Below are 15,839 nucleotides of genomic sequence, written 5' to 3' on the forward strand. Positions count from 1 at the left end.
TAAATATTATAATTGACACTAACTTTTTAACAGGTGAAGCATGTTGGTGGACCATACACCCTGCCAGCAAGCAGAGGTCAGAGGGTGAGAAGGTCAGGGTCGGTGATGATTTAATCTTAGTCAGTGTCTCCTCAGAAAGATACTTGGTATGTTCTTGATTATTTTACTGTTGCTTTTGATTTTATAGTTACTTTTCTTATAAACTTATTATGCACTTCACTTACTCTGAATGTTTATAACCATTGGCTTTAAAAGTATTTTAACCCTAAATCAGCTGGAACTGAAATTAATTAGTGTTTGCCACCAATATAAAACTAGGCTCTATATTGTCAGTAGCTTAATTTTAGTAATTGATACTGAAATTCCTTCAACTGAATAGAAAAGCGGGACAAATTTATTGGTTCAGTGTAAAAATCATTGCAAGCATCAAAAACATAACATTAATAAGCTGTATCAGTTAGAGTGGAAAGTAGTTTTGTCAGAATTATTTGAGATTTGATATGACATGAATGGGGATAGTGCCACTCAAATATTGATATTTTCTAATGATTCTGCTTTCTTGCACAAAGAACCTCTAATTTCTATCTTGTTATAAGTAGGAAGGACCAAGATACAAGTTCTTATTGTTATTTTGCTTACGTTATTGTTATTTTGCTAAAGTAGAATGAACTAAGATCTGGGGTCTAAAAATATTGTTATAAATAGAAAGAACCATGATCCAGGTTCTTATTGCTATTTTGCTTACATAGAAAGAACAAATCAAACATGCATTGCTTCTTTTGTCAGATTTTAAATCTAGTTTTCCAGTAGATAATTCAAACAAAAATAACAGAAAACAGTGCAGGAAAAACATAAAATTTGTGTCAAAAAATCTGCTCACTGATTTATAACCAGGCTGATCTCGTATGACAGGGAAATACTAGATTGATTATTAATTCCCCTGGTAGAACATTGAGGCATTGTATGACAGTTTTATGATATAAGGCATATTATAGTGATTATATTTCAGCACATTGGCAGTGGATCAGAATGTATTGCCTCTTTTCAACAGACACTCTGGACAGTTGTTCCAATGAGCTCCGGTGCTATCAGAGTCAAATCAATGGGTAGGTATACATGTAATGTCTCTCTACTGAATTTTTAATCCATACTTTCATGTTAACAAAATAGCACAAATTTGATTTGCCTTTTGGCAAATACTGGCAAATATGATTTTATTTTGTCCTCTCTCATTTTTTTGCATGTAGGTTTAAATTAGAATATCAGCGTTGTAGTTTTGACCATCAAAATAATATAGAAGGAGATATTGAAAAGTCAAATGGGCAAATTAACAAAATAAAATTTGATAATAAGCTTAAAACATTATAATGTTTATTGTAAAATAGAAATATCGGAATTATAAAGCAGAAGAATATTTTGCTAAAACCATCCTTGTTAATTTATGGGCTTAGAAAAATTTCCATTTTCTCTAATAGACTTACTATTTCAATTTTAGAATTGCAAACTGTACTCAACAAGTCTATTATGTAATGTTTTATGCAAGAGTTTATAATACAAAATTAGTGTTGATAAAAAGGTTTGGATCATTATTTTTCCACTAGGTAAAAATGTGTAATTATTTTATGTCTAGATAAGTGTGTATTAAATGAAGGATGATGCATAAAGCAGTCAGTCTTGTTTAAAAGTGATGATGAAAAGTAAAAGCTTTTAACAGGTTATAAACCTGTGGGGAATCTCGGGCACGTCTGCTGAAAGTGTTATGTCTGCTGAAAGTGTTTGTTAACAATTGTCTGGACATAGAGTGAAATAATTTTATAATGGTTTTGTCATCAAGAGTTACAGATAATAAATTGTCATCATTTTATAAAGCCAAGCTCTCATTAGTTTCGTAAACATGTTTTACAAATTCAAAAGAATATCTAGTATTTTATGAGTGCATTGAGAGTTATAGATAATGGGTTGTCATTACAGTAAACTCCGCTTATAACGAACTCATTGGGACATTCAAAATATGTTCCTTATATCCGGAGTTCCTTGTAAGCATATTGCGAATTAGTTCCTTGTATTAGGAGTTTTTATAGCGAACAGATTTACATATAACGAACTGATTGTTAAACATCGGCCGCCATTTTTAAGAGCATTTGATTAAGAATAATTATTCTTTTTTAGACACAATACCCGAGAGCGTACATTTTGGAATTTGAAAAATCCTTAGCTATTTCAGTTTTAGTTTTACTCTCTTTCTCAATTTTTCATAAAACATCATATTTTGTTTCTTAACTCAGTGTTTTTCGTTTTCTTTCAATGAATAAGAATAAACAAGATTTTCCATTTTTCTTCCTTTTATATTGAATATCTTCTATTATATTTTAAGGGTGACTTTAACTTATGAAATATAAAGATTTCTTTTCATTTCAATCAAGCATACTTTGTAGTTTTCTGTGGATTATGTTTGCAAGCATGCGTGATTATGTTGAAAACCGATAATTATTTTACTCAAGCAAAACTATTAAAGAAAAGAAATTATAGAATAAAAGGAATTACCGTTTTATCTTTGTGACAAGAACTCAAGCTAAACATGTCCTAAATTGAAAACTATTACATACTTCTATACAAAATCATTTTCATATATTGAATTACATACAACAATAAACGGTACATTCCGCGAGTTTTATTCCGTGCCAGTTGAAAATGCGGGATATATTTACGAATAGCCGATATTTGGAGTTTGTTATAAAAGTGTAATTTTATGCACTTTTAACTAAATTGGGACTAAGAAATGAGTTCCTTATAAGCGATAATTCCTTATAACTGTGTTAGCTATAACCGTATATTTTTATATTAAATAAAGAAGGGCAAAATTCGGGCCAAAATAAATTGTTCCTTATAACCGGAAGTTCGCTATAACCGTGTTCGCTTTGAGTGAAGTTTACTGTATTTAGAATAGTCAAGTTCATTAGTTTTGAAACATGTTTTCATAGAATATATATTGTATATTATTTTAAGAGTGCAGATAAACAATACCCACTGGCCTATGACTGTCAATAGAGAGTCAAGCTGTAATACAGATCCTTGTAGTCTAAATAGATTGATGGTTACATGATTTCAGCATTATGTCAATTGAACTTAATACATATACATGAATATAATCAGTAATTGTTTGTATTTATGTTAAAAATATCATATGATTATGCTCTGTATGTAATTTGCTACCTAGGTGTTCTTATAGTTCTACTGGGCTGGTTGTTTTTTCTTTGTATATTAAATATGTATTTGTATCTTGTATATTAAATATTTATTTGTATCTTCTGGTATATATTATACTTGTAAACTCTTGTCCCTATAATAAAGAACTTTCTATCTAAATTAGTTACTTTATATCAAATTTATCACATCAGTCCAGCATGGACAAAAATTAAAACTCAACAATTTCATAAGATGTCAAGTATTACAGGCTGTCTTCATCACTGTTATTAGTTGTTATTGATTACTTCACACACACACGTCTATTTGTCATGAGAACTGTGAAGAAATTTAAGGAGGAAATTTTTTTTCCACGAGGATGTCAAGTATTGTCATCAGAAGAGATTCCCATGGTTGACAAAAATGGCTTCACTTTGTGATATAAGAGAAATTTAATTTCCTAGGAAATGAGTAGAAAGAGCACTTCACTATTTGGCAATCTATTTTATTAAGAGTTTTGTATTAAATTCATGGGGTCAAGAACATTGATCATTCTGTAAATATCAAAAGTACAACTCTTGTAGGTGTATCTACATATTAAAATAGTAGTGCTACTAAAAAATAACAAAAAAAAAAACAAAAAAAAAACAAAAACATATACATCATTTCTTTGGAAAAACATTTAGAAATGGATAATGTATGCTTACTACACTGCTATTAATTTAATTAACTGTTGTTATTTTCAGGTTATGTGTTTGGTGGATTTGTATTACGACTTTTCCATGGTCACAAGGATGAATGTTTTACTAAATCATTGTTGTTATTTTCAGGTTATGTGTTTGGTGGAGATGTATTACGACTTTTCCATGGTCACATGGATGAATGTCTTACCAAATCATTGTTGTTATTTTCAGGTTATGTGTTTGGTGGAGATGTATTACGACTTTTCCATGGTCACATGGATGAATGTCTTACCAAATCATCATTGTTATTTTCAGGTTATGTGTTTGGTGGAGATGTATTACGACTTTTCCATGGTCACATGAATGAATGTCTTACCAAATCATCATTGTTATTTTCAGGTTATGTGTTTGGTGGATTTGTATTACGACTTTTCCATGGTCACATGGATGAATGTCTTACCAAATCATTGTTGTTATTTTCAGGTTATGTGTTTGATGGAGATGTATTACAACTTTTCCATGGTCACATGGATGAATATCTTACTAAATCATTGTTGTTATTTTCAGGTTATGTGTTTGGTGGAGATGTATTACGACTTTTCCATGGTCACATGGATGAATATCTTACTAAATCATTGTTGTTATTTTCAGGTTATGTGTTTGGTGGAGATGTATTACGACTTTTCCATGGTCACATGGATGAATGTCTTACCAAATCATTGTTTTTATTTTCAGGTTATGTGTTTGGTGGAGTTGTATTAAGATTGTTTCATGGTCACATGGATGAATGTTTTACCAAATCATTGTTGTTATTTTCAGGTTATGTGTTTGGTGGAGATGTATTAAGATTGTTCCATGGTCACATGGATGAATGTCTTACCATACCTGAAGCTGGCAGTGACAATGAATTCAAGTAAGTTAAACTCAGTTTGATGGAATTAATAATAAACTGTTCGCTGACATTTTTGAAGCTGAAAATTTTATTTAATGGTATTATTTTTGAATAAAGGAGAGAATTGACAAAGAAACTTGTATTAAAGGTATTTAATGGGAGGGAAGAAAAACAATCTAAGTCAATTTTAAAATATACCCAAAGGTATAATATTGTGATTAAATGATTCATTTTTAAAGGACAAATATAACAATTTCCCATGATTTTCATTATAAAATTAAAAATGATGCTTTTATCATATCTTAAGCATTGATATTTTGTTATTTTATTGAAGTGATATAGTAAACAATATGTTGATATTTCAGCTGCGTTATGTATGAGACAGGAGCAGTTTGTAATCATGCTAGGTCACTATGGAGACTGGAATTCAACAAAACCAAGTAAGTTAACTTGTTCAAAAACAGATAGTCTTTACCTCTCTTTGCATAATATATTAAAAATAGGTTTTTTAACCAGGTTTTCAACGAAAACCGGGTTATTGTAATGCCGAAGTCGGCGGGCGGCGGGGCGGGCGGGCGATTGGCGGGCGGGCGTCAACTTTTGGTTTCCGCTCAATAACTTTAGTTTGCTTTGGCCTATTGACACCAAACTTGGTGTATGGATAGCTTATATCAAGAGGTAGCTTGGGATTGCTACCCAGGTGTCTGTGATCAAGGTCAAGGTCACTGTTACTAAAAATAGAAATTCAGTTTCCGCTCAATAACTTGAGTTTGCTTTGGCCTATTGACACCAAACTTGGTGTATGGATAGCTTATATCAAGAGCAGCTTGGGATTGCTACCCAGGTGTCTGTGATCAAGGTCAAGGTCACTGTTACTAAAAATAGAAATTCAGTTTCCGCTCAATACTTGAGTTTGCTTTGGCCTATTGACACCAAACTTGGGGTATGGATAGCTTATATCAAGAGCAGCATGGGATTGCTATCCAGGTGTCTGTGATCAAGGTCAAGTCACTGTTACTAAAAATAGAAATTCAGTTTTCCCCTCAATAACTTGAGTTTGCTTTAGCCTATTGACTCCTAACTTGGTGTATGGATAGCTTATATCAAGAGGCATCTTGGGATTGCTACCTAGGTGTCTGTGATCAAGGTCAAGGTCACTGTTACTAAAAACAGAAATTCAGTTTCCGCTCTATAACTTGAGTTTGCTTTGGCCTATTGACACCTAACTTGGTGTATGGATAGCTTATATCAAGAGGCAGCTTGGGATTGCTACCCAGGTGTCTGTGATCAAGGTCAAGGTCACTTTTACTAAGAATAGAAATTCAATTTCATCTCAATAACTCGAGTTTGCTTTGGCCTATTGACACCAAACTTGGTGTATGGATAGCTTATATCAAGAGGCAGCTTGGGATTGCTATCCAGGTGTCTGTGATTAAGGTCAAGGTCACTGTTATTAAAAATAGAAATTCAGTTTCAGCTAAATAACTTGAGTTTGCTTTTGCTTTTTGACACCAAACTTGATGAATGGGTAGCTTATATAAAGAGGCAGCTTGGGATTGCTACCCAGGTGTCTGTGATCAAGGTTAATGTATTAAGTTTTCATGTTATAACTTGAGTTTGCTTTGACCTTTTGACAATAAACTTGCTGAGTGGCAGCTTTGGATTGCTACTTAGATATCTGGGAGCAAGTTCAAGGTCATTTGCTTACAATAGAATTTTCAGCTTCTACTTCAGTGTACTTTGAAATATTGATTGCTGTCACATCAAAATTTGGTCGTTGAAAACCTGGTTTTCGTCGCATTGCGGCGCTTCTTGTCTTTGTAATAATGTGAGAAATCTCCATGAAAAATTTTTAGACGTAAAGGAATGATAGATTGTGACACTATTTGTAGTGTCAATAGTGTCAAGCTTGTATAAGTAAACCTAGCAGACAAAAGTAATCAAATTGAAAAAGGAGAAAAAGAAATATGACTTGCTCAAATCAGATATATAAAGCAATCTAAAGTTCAGTTTTATATGGATTGTCTGAAAACTTATGGTGATAATACTACTGGTATTAACTTGTCTGTGACAGCAGTATTATTATTAGAGACCTATAGTTTGATAACATTGTTATTGTTGAATTGTCATAATGTTTATATTGAAATCCTTTATTTAGTAACTTGCCATTCATTTATATAGCAGGACATGCCAATTAATTTAGACATTCTTGTACTTTTATATAAAGAAATCAGTTTTGTTTAATATGTCAATGATTAGTTTAATACAAATTTATTTTAGTTTAATTGTGTTGGAAGCTATAAGCTTATTGAAACACTCTTGAATATGTTCCTGGAACCAACCAGTATTAAGCAATCAAAATAAAGTTTCTTGCTCAAGGAAACAACGCCTTGCCCCTGACAGGGTTTGAATCCATGCGGTCAACAATCCTTAGATTACTAGTCTGATGTGTTAACCACTCGGGCACACTGCCACTGATTACTTAACAAACCAAAAAGTTGAAATTAAACGTTTATTTTCCCTTGTGTTACATTTGCCTCGGGACTTGTGTTTTCAGATGGACAGGGGGATTTATGGGATGGGGTCAACAAGTACGTATTCGTCATGTGACCTCAGGTCGCTACCTTGGTGTAACCCATGAAAACGCTGTAGTTACTGTACATAGAAACAAGGCAGATGAAGATACTTGCTCTTTCTACCTCAGAATGACAAAGGTAGGGAACAGAATAGAACATAATACAACCTGTTTTATCAGGAATATGAACAAGAAATAATCATTTATTATTTTAAATCATATCACTTTTTTCTTCAAAGGAGCAAACCATGTGATAGTGAAAACTAGCGTGTTTTGAATTTGACAATATTTTAGCATTTATTTGCTTGCATTTGTAAAGTTATATTTTTTCTTTGTTTGAATTGCAGACGTGACAGCTATCATTTAATTTAATGAAATTTCTCAGAGGCACTGGTTTAGTTTCAGTTCACATAAATTTCCTGGTGGTTGATATTCTGTGACAATAAAACATTTTTTTTATTTGTTCTTAAAGAAGAGATATAATTTTGTCATGTATTTGTTTTGGTTGGGTGCTTTAGCTTACTGTTAAGGTTATTATATATAGAGAGAATAATATGCTACTGTCTTTTGATATCAATTTGATCAGGAGAGGCTGATATAGGTTATAAGCCTGTGATGTCACTTCACTAAGTTGGTGCTTAACTATTTGTAGGTATTTGAAAACAAAATAAAAATGATAAAAATCACATCTTGATTCGAGACTTGTAAGCATATGAGATAAAATAGTAGAATTCAAAGGCTGATAAAAATGAGATAAACTATTGAAAAAAGTCTGATGAAATGGGTGGGTCTTATTTTTGATATCAGGTTACTAGCCTGATTATCAGGCAAGTGTTATTGGGCAGTTACCATAGCAGTTGCATAATGAATTGATATTTTATGTATTAGGATGACAAGAAGCAATCAGAAGGTCACGAAGATGAGGGTATGGGGAAGTCAGATCTCAAGTACGGAGATTCTGTAGCATTTGTTCAACACTGTGCAACTGGTCTCTGGCTCTCATATCAAACATTTGAAACAAAGAAACGTGGTGTGGGACGTGTGGAGGAGAAAAAGGTATAAGTCATTGAAGGACCTCTATCTTTGTTAGAATATGTTTAAATAACACTAAAAAATAGCTTTTTTAATCCATTCTGTTTCAAAACTGTGCATTCATATTTGGCACACAAACATTTTAATGAACTGAATACTTTTACTGCAATATTCAAGTGATTATTATTAGAGTTATACCAAAAATGTACATAAATGACAGGAAGTAAACTAAATCCTAGATGTATATAAGGAAAAACAAATTAGTAGTAACTATACTTATATGATTACGTTGTAGGCTGTGATGTTGGTTGAAGGTCATATGGACGATGGTATTACATTATCACGTGCACAGGAGGAAGAGTCACGTTCTGCACGTGTTATCAGGAAGTGCCAGTCTCTATTTAACAGATTTAACAAGTAAATATAACAGTTTCTTTCTCAGTAATCATGTAAGACAAACTGTTTCTTTTAGATATCTATTTAAATGTCATATGCAGACTGTGTGTAGAGCAGCTGCCATGACCTTTACAAAAGTAGAACAGCTAATTAGTCTGGTTCTCAGTTTTATCTCTTTCCCTGCTTATGTAATTTTATTTAATAGTCTTATTTTACAATTAATAATGTGATATATTATGATATATTGTAGAGCCTTAGATTTATTACGAAGTGAAGGTCGTAACAGTATAGCATGGTCAAGGATAAAGTTACAAGAAGTTGTGAAGTGCCTTACAGATCTCATAGACTACTTTCAACAACCAGGAAAGGATGAAGGTAAAATTATTTATGTATAGCTGATTTTCAGGACCTCTAGTACAGTCAAACTAGTCTGGAAAAAAAACGACAAAACCAGTCTTGATAAAAAAGAAAAAAATGTAAGTGTTCTGAATCAATTGTGTGAACTTATGATATGATAATGAGAGAAATATAATCCAGCGGAACAGTATTGATGTATTGCATTATACAATTATTTTGTACATTGCTAAGTGTCACTGTTTATGAGAAAGGTGTGTAATCGACTAGATAGCTCAGTCTATATTGGACCGTCAAAATACCAATACTAGAAAGCCTGGACTCCATACCTTCCATCTTTTCTAAACCAGGACTTAAGCATCTTTTCTAAACTGTGACTGAAGGCTCACCCATAAGTCTGAGACAGAGTTGACTTGCCTGCTTGTGTTGCCTTATTAGCTTTCTTACTCACTCTTTTATTATCTCTTATTATATGCCTTCTGTAAAATGCATAAAGAAAATCTGATGAAAACCAAAGGAATTATTTTGTATGTTTTATTACTAGTATATTGTAACATTACAATGTATACTTTATAAATGATTTGATTATACATGGATACTTAACGTTTTCATCTAGAAAAGAATAAGATTTAAAAATTTAATGATTTTTTTATATTTGCAGAGCATGAGGAGAAACAGAATAAGTTGCGAGCATTACGCAATCGTCAAGACTTGTTCCAAGAAGAAGGTATGATAGCCCTCATTCTGGAGACAATTGACAAGTTTGGACAATACAAGAGCAAGAGGCAGTTTGCTCACTACGCTGGCGAAGACTCTGCCAACAAATACGATGATATTTCCAGCTACCTGTATCTCCTCCTTGGTAGGTGCTTCTTAATGACTACTTGTTTCTCCTTAATGAGCGCTTCTTAATGACTACTGTATCTCCTTGGTTAGTGCACCTTAATGACTACCTGTATCTCCTTAATGAGCGCTTCTTAATGACTAATGTATCTCCTTGGTTAGTGCCTTTTGATTACTGTCAATATCTCCTTTTTATGTGTCTCTTAATGATTACCTATATCTCCTAATAAAGTGCCTCTTAATGACTACCTATATCTCCTTATTATGTGCCTGTTAATGACTACCTATATATCCTTATTAAAGGCCTCTTAATGACTACCTATATCTCCTTATTAAGTGCCTGTTAATGACTACCTATATATCCTTATTAAAGGCCTCTTAATGACTACCTATATCTCCTTATTAAGTGCCTCTTAATGACTACCTATATCTCCTTATTAAGTGCCTGTTAATGACTACCTATATATCCTTATGAAAGGCCTCTTAATGACTACCTATATCTCCTTATTAAGTGCCTGTTAATGACTACCTATATATCCTTATTAAAGGCCTCTAAATGACTACCTATATCTCCTTATTAAGTGCCTGTTAATGACTACCTATATATCCTTATTAAGTGCCTCTTAATGACTACCTATATCTCCTTATTATGTGCCTGTTAATGACTACCTATATATCCTTATTAAAGGCCTCTTAATGACTACCTATATCTCCTTATTAAGTGCCTGTTAATGACTACCTATATATCCTTATTAAAGGCCTCTTAATGACTACCTATATCTCCTTATTAAGTGCCTGTTAATGACTACCTATATATCCTTATTAAGTGCCTCTAAATGACTACCTATATCTCCTTATTAAGTGCCTGTTAATGACTACCTATATATATCCTTATTAAGTGCCTGTTAATGACTACCTATATATCCTTATTAAAGGCCTCTTAATGACTACCTATATCTCCTTATTAAGTGCCTGTTAATGACTACCTATATATCCTTATTAAGTGCCTCTTAATGACTACCTATATCTCCTTATTAAGTGCCTGTTAATGACTACCTATATATATCCTTATTAAGTGCCTCTAAATGACTACCTATATCTCCTTATTAAGTGCCTGTTAATGACTACCTATATATCCTTATTAAAGGCCTCTTAATGACTACCTATTATATCCTTATTAAGTGCCTCTAAATGACTACCTATATCTCCTTATTAAGTGCCTGTTAATGACTACCTATATATCCTTATTAAAGGCCTGTTAATGACTACCTATATATCCTTATTAAGCGCCTGTTAATGACTACCTATATATCCTTATTAAGTGCCTCTAAATGACTACCTATATCTCCTTATTAAGTGCCTGTTAATGACTACCTATATATCCTTATTAAAGGCCTCTTAATGACTACCTATATCTCCTTATTAAGTGCCTGTTAATGACTACCTATATATCCTTATTAAAGGCCTCTTAATGACTACCTATATCTCCTTATTAAGTGCCTGTTAATGACTACCTATATATCCTTATTAAGTGCCTCTAAATGACTACCTATATCTCCTTATTAAGTGCCTCTTAATGACTACCTATATCTCCTTATTAAGTGCCTCTTAATGACTACCTGTATTTTCATATTGAGTGCCTCTTTATGACTACCTATATCTTTTAATTAAGTGCCTCTTGTATCTCCTTGGAAAATGCTTCTTACAACCTTGCCACTTGATGTTAGCTCATTTTTATTTACAGTTGTTAGAAAGTATTCTAGTATGTTAAAGACAGCAGAGTTTGAAACTTACTTAAACTCACATAATGTAAAGTTCCTGTCATTTTATCCCTGTAATGTAAAACATATTTGTGCATTGATTAAATTTCTGGAATAGAAATGTTATTTATAGTCATTATCTAGAACATTTAAATCAATAGAAATTCAATTTCAGTAATGAATTGAAATGAGAATTCTAAACATTTGAAATCAAATTTAAATAAAATGCTGAACTTGATTTGCATATAAAGTGGTTAACTTTGATTGATTATGATTTATGGGGATTGCTGAATTGTTTCTTATTTTGTTCCGTATATCCATATTTTAGCTGCCATGATTCGTGGTAACCGTGCCAACTGTGCCCAGTTTGCCCAGTCGTACAGACTGGACTGGCTTGTACATAGACTGGAGAGTCAAATGTCTTCCAAAGGTGTTCTTGACGTCCTTCACTGTGTTCTTATTGACTCACCTGAAGCCCTCAATATGATCAAAGAAAAACATATTATCACCATTATCTCCCTCATTGACAAACATGGACGTGATCCAAAGGTGTGTAACTTTATTATGTTATATTTTGTTTATAAATATGTTGTTATATATTAAAATCATACCATTATGATTGAAAATACATGTACTTCAAAAATATTTTTCAAATTATTCTAAACTTTCATTTTAAGAGTATTGATTATAGGAGGATTATGCTTTCATGTTCTGTGATTTTTATGGCCTCATTTGTTATGGGGTGGGGAAGATGCATATAGATTTGCCCTTATCCATCTGGCTATTACACAGTCCCTCCCTAGACTTAATTTTTTAATGTGAAATTATCAAATCATTTCCTGGTAACTACAGACAAAACATGGCTATGTTTTATTTGATGATAAATTCCACCTAATAAACATAATATTATTTATACATTGCAGGTGCTCAATGTATTGAAGTCCCTGTGTGTGGGAAACGATGTAGCTGTACGTACCAACCAAAACCTGATCTGTGATAACCTACTTCCTGGCTGTGACTTACTGCTTCAAACCAAACTTGTAGACCATGTCTTTAAGTAAGACTTACTTTTGCTCTAATGCTTTTATCCAGAATATATTTTATACCAAAGGTTCATAGAACCACTGATGGCATTCAGTGAACTTGATCTTTAATCCTGCTGTATTTTTGGTTATTGACTCATTACGTTGGTGATTGACTCATTATTTTGGCAATTGATTCATTATTTTGGTCATTTACTCATTATTTTGATGATTTACTCATTATTTTGGTGATTGACTCAATATGACTGAAAGTTGGAACTGTCTGTTTTGTAAGTATTTCAGTATCAAAATTCTTAATTTAATTTAGAAACCAACAATACAGATTCTAGGACTACAGCATAGGGCAGCAAATATGTGTAGCTCAAAATGGTGACTTACACCTGTAATTATTGTTTATAGTTGTTAACAATTTATTACAAGGTATTACTATGATACCTTCTTGTATAAGTATTGAATATTATTATGTATAAAGTGTATAATTGTTATAAAATGACCATTTATGTTACATTTGATACCTGTATTTCCCGATTGTCATCACCATTCTTAACTGCTTTGTAATGTAAATGGAAAATTAAATTTTATGTAAAACCATATGGTCAAAAACACAACGGAAAAAATCCTAGGCTGATATTTTTATGGAAATATTGCTGAATGATTTTTGGATTTATTGCCAAAAAATAGACTGATTTGTGTAAATGAAACACCAAAAGATGAAACATTAAGTACAAGCTTACTGTCAGGTTATGAAGCCTAGACATATTTTAAGACCCTGCACATTTCTGTTTTAATGTTGCTGGGTGTTGAATGTAAACGTAAATATGTGTATATAGAAAAAGACTTATTTCATAAGACATTATGATTGTCTTTGACTGATTGTTGAAAATATACTTCACTGCAAACAGAATAGAAGATGTTTTAACAAATTTGTTCAATATCTTTTCAACTTTTCATTATTTTAATTTCCAGTATGAAACCAAACATTTATGTAGGCCAATGTGAAGGGTCTAGCATGTACAGGAAATGGTATTTTGAGGTGGTAATAGACCAATACGAGGCTGCCTCTCATCTCCCACCCTTGTTGAGGATAGGTTGGGCTAATAGTAATGGGTTTGTGCCTTACCCTGGTGGTGGTGAGGGAACAGGATGTAATGGGGCTGGAGATGATCTCTTCTCATTCGCCTTTGATGGTGTTAGTCTATGGACAGGTAAGATGCCTTAAAGATTATAGAAAATTCTAAATATGTTGAATTTTTATGCCCCCACAGAGTGGGAGCATATAGCGTTGCACTTGTCCGTCCGAGTGTCCGTCCGTCCGTCAGTCCGTCCGTCAGTCCGTCCGTACGTCCCGAAATCTTGTGAACGCAACTCCTCTTAAACCGGATGGCAGATTTTGCTTAAACTTACAGGGATGAACAACCTTAATGTGTAGATGGTAGTAAAGGAAGGAATTTTCGCTGCGACCAAATTTAACAGAATTATGGCCCTTTGTTGATTTTTTCACTAGATACTATGTAGAAATTTTGTGAACGCAACTCCTCTTAAACCGCATGACAGATTTTGCTTAAACTTACAGGGATGAACAACCTTAATGTGTAGATGGTAGTAAAGGAAGGAATTTTTGCTGCGACCAAATTTAACAGAATTATGGCCCTTTGTTGATTTTTTCACTATATACTATGTAGAAATTTTGTGAACGCAACTCCTCTTAAACCGCATGGCAGATTTTGCTTAAACTTACAGGGATGAACAACCTTAAGGTGAAGATAGGTGGTAAAGGGAGGAATTTTTGCTGCGACCAAATTTTACAGAATTATGGCCCTTTTGTTTTTTTCACTATATACTATATAGAAATTTGTGAATGCAACTCCTCTTAAACCGGATGGCAGATTTTGCTTAAACTTCCAAGGATGAACAACCTTTATGTGTAGATGGCAGTAAAGGAAGGAATTTTCGCTGCAACCAAATTTAACAGAATTATGGCCCTTTGTTGTTTTTTTCATTATATACTATGTAGAAATTTTGTGAACGCAACTCCTCTTAAACCGGATGGCAGATTTTTTGCTTAAACTTCCAGGGATTAACAACCTTATGTGTAGATGGTAGTAAAGGAAGGAATTTTTGCTGCGACCAAAAATTTAACAGAATTATGGCCCCTTTGTTGATTTTTAGTTTTCAACTTGCGGCACATGTAGTCCAAAAAATATTTGACCTAGAGTCATAAGATTGACAGAACAGTGGCGTGTGGGGGCATCCGTGTCCTATGGACACATTTCTAGTTACCTATAACCATGGCATCACCATGTAGATATTATTTTACCATTAATGAAACTCAGACAGAAATGTTAATTATCTGTGGGGAAATGATAGGCATTTTAATGAATGCCATTACATACCTGCGGATGTTCAAAATAAAATAAGAAGAAAAAAATGAATTTTGTGTTTACAAGTACATGTACTAAAAATTTTTAAAATTTTTTGTCTGGATTTTTTAGAAGATTTTGTTAATATTTTTATTTCTGTTTCTCAGATACTTACATAACAGCTGAAAGAAATTTAGCTTATGAACTTTGTAAAAACCATCATTTTTCAATCCAGGTGCCAAACCAAAACAGGTTCGAGATTCTAGCATCATCTTCAGAAAGGGGGATTATATAGGTTGTGCTCTAGATCTTGCTGTGCCACAGATTACTTTCAGCGTTAACGGATCAACTGTTAAAGGCTTATTCAAAGATTTCAATATGGATGGTCTCTTCTTCCCAGTTATCAGCATGACAGCTTGTGTCAGGTGTGTACAGTGTTCTAATGTTATAATGATAATGTTATGTTAATTCTATAAAGCTGGAGGTTACAAACTAGTCTCTAGTTGTAGATTTAACAAAGTTTTTTTTTGTCACTGAAACTTGTGTTCATTATTTGTTTTGTTTTGAATTTTAAACTGAACATTAGTAGGTGTAAGGTTCAAAATGCTAAAATCAAGTAGTTGGTGGTTTTCTAGTCTGGTTATACTGAAAAGACTGACAGGTGTGTCATGGTGAAATAACCTACTTCATGCATGTATTACAATTTCCTAAAAATGCA

General features: G+C 32.9%; 1 protein-coding gene across 8 annotated transcripts in view; it reads left to right on the forward strand.

Annotated features, from left to right (window-relative positions):
• The window catches only part of LOC132729300 (ryanodine receptor-like), a 173,573-nt gene that overhangs the window by 36,120 nt on the left and 121,614 nt on the right, over window positions 1-15,839 (forward strand). For all 8 annotated transcript variants that reach the window (XM_060715028.1, XM_060715026.1, XM_060715030.1 and 5 more), the window contains exons 6-18: window positions 34-146; window positions 1,010-1,106; window positions 4,686-4,779; window positions 5,124-5,198; window positions 7,316-7,472; window positions 8,222-8,389; window positions 8,661-8,782; window positions 9,012-9,136; window positions 9,777-9,977; window positions 12,047-12,267; window positions 12,642-12,775; window positions 13,728-13,966; window positions 15,357-15,546. In XM_060715028.1, coding sequence (XP_060571011.1) covers window positions 34-146; window positions 1,010-1,106; window positions 4,686-4,779; window positions 5,124-5,198; window positions 7,316-7,472; window positions 8,222-8,389; window positions 8,661-8,782; window positions 9,012-9,136; window positions 9,777-9,977; window positions 12,047-12,267; window positions 12,642-12,775; window positions 13,728-13,966; window positions 15,357-15,546 — 1,936 coding nt within the window. The remainder of the gene's footprint in view (window positions 1-33; window positions 147-1,009; window positions 1,107-4,685; window positions 4,780-5,123; window positions 5,199-7,315; window positions 7,473-8,221; window positions 8,390-8,660; window positions 8,783-9,011; window positions 9,137-9,776; window positions 9,978-12,046; window positions 12,268-12,641; window positions 12,776-13,727; window positions 13,967-15,356; window positions 15,547-15,839) is intronic.

Source organism: Ruditapes philippinarum, unplaced genomic scaffold, assembly GCF_026571515.1.
Source record: "Ruditapes philippinarum isolate M1 unplaced genomic scaffold, ASM2657151v2 ctg17_1_1_1_1, whole genome shotgun sequence".
Lineage (NCBI taxonomy): Eukaryota > Metazoa > Mollusca > Bivalvia > Venerida > Veneridae > Ruditapes > Ruditapes philippinarum.